The sequence below is a fragment of the Penaeus vannamei genome, chromosome 39, assembly GCF_042767895.1.
Source record: "Penaeus vannamei isolate JL-2024 chromosome 39, ASM4276789v1, whole genome shotgun sequence".
NCBI classification, from domain to species: Eukaryota; Metazoa; Arthropoda; class Malacostraca; order Decapoda; family Penaeidae; genus Penaeus; species Penaeus vannamei.
In genome coordinates, this window is record NC_091587.1 from 8,420,440 (window position 1) to 8,421,586 (window position 1,147).

Here is a 1,147-nt window from a genome sequence, read left to right on the forward strand (position 1 = left end):
TTCTGCTTCCTTTTCCCTATAAGAACCTTCTTAAATGGTGTGTTAAGTATATTACAATCCCTTCAAACAGGTTATCCTTTGCAAAAAACAGTTATTACAGAATCTTTATCAATTCAGCAATAATAACGTATGATGATCCACTCTGTCTAAAATAATATCTAAATAGTACATAATGCAAATACAAACAGGGCAAAACGCAAAGGCTGAATGTTTACAAGACGAAATCCAAGTACTGCAAAATCGCAAGAACTGCACGCGCAAGTTGCTGCAATTATAATATTGCATAATATATCCCGATAACCCCTTTTCCAAGCCCTATTGTGCACGCTACGTGTATCTGTCTCCCAACAACGAAGAACTCATTTATTTGGTTATCTGGCCGAGGAATCGTGAGGAAATTCCGAGAGGAAATCGTGACGCGAAACTTTTGCCTCGCCGTCAGTGACAGCTTGATTAGACATCTTCAGAAATCCTAATCCTGCTTCCGGCCGTCGGCTTTTAATTTCTGACAGGCCTTCTACCCCGTAATACTGCCTTTAAAATGCTCTTGCTACGAAATACGATTAAGGTCAGCCATATTTACAAGTTAACTTACCTTCCGTACAATCCTTCACCAATTTTGGTCCGTTTTATCGGTCTACGAAGCTTGGAGCAGTCAACATTTCTCCTCTTCATTATTTAAGCTTTTATTTTTTTACCCCATATATGTAGTACATAGATCCAAACACGACTATCATTTAAACGAAGTTCCGATTCTGTTGACTAAAGTACTTTGTTGTTGTGTGAGCCATCTACAAAGAATAGACGCCCGAACCGCGACCTCTCCGGCGATCGTCTTTTGTCCCACGGCCGCACGGGAAGGCCGCCGGATCCCCTTTGCAGCGCCCGAGTCTCCTTCGATCCCCCTCATTCCCATTCCAAATGTTTTAGATGAAAATGACATTTTTCTAAGCACAGGGAATATGGAAATTTAGCCATCTCAGGGACAGGTTGCGCACGCACGTTATCTGCCAAGGAAAAGGAAAACCATTATGGGAGATTGCGTGACTTTGCGTATGCGACTCCAAACGCAGCTCCATACTCCATTCCGGCCACCGTGCCAGCCTCTAATAAGAGATATTCCAATGCTCCATCACACGGCCCTCCA

General features: G+C 42.9%; 1 protein-coding gene across 1 annotated transcript in view; it reads right to left on the reverse strand.

Moving 5' to 3' along the window:
- LOC113822936 (macoilin) overlaps positions 1 to 837 on the reverse strand; it is a gene marked incomplete in the record, with an annotated part of 19,072 nt that extends 18,235 nt beyond the window's left edge. Inside the window, 1 exon segment of the mRNA XM_070117033.1 lies at positions 596 to 837. Coding sequence (XP_069973134.1) covers positions 596 to 675 — 80 coding nt within the window.
- Positions 838 to 1,147: the final 310 nt, after the last annotated feature.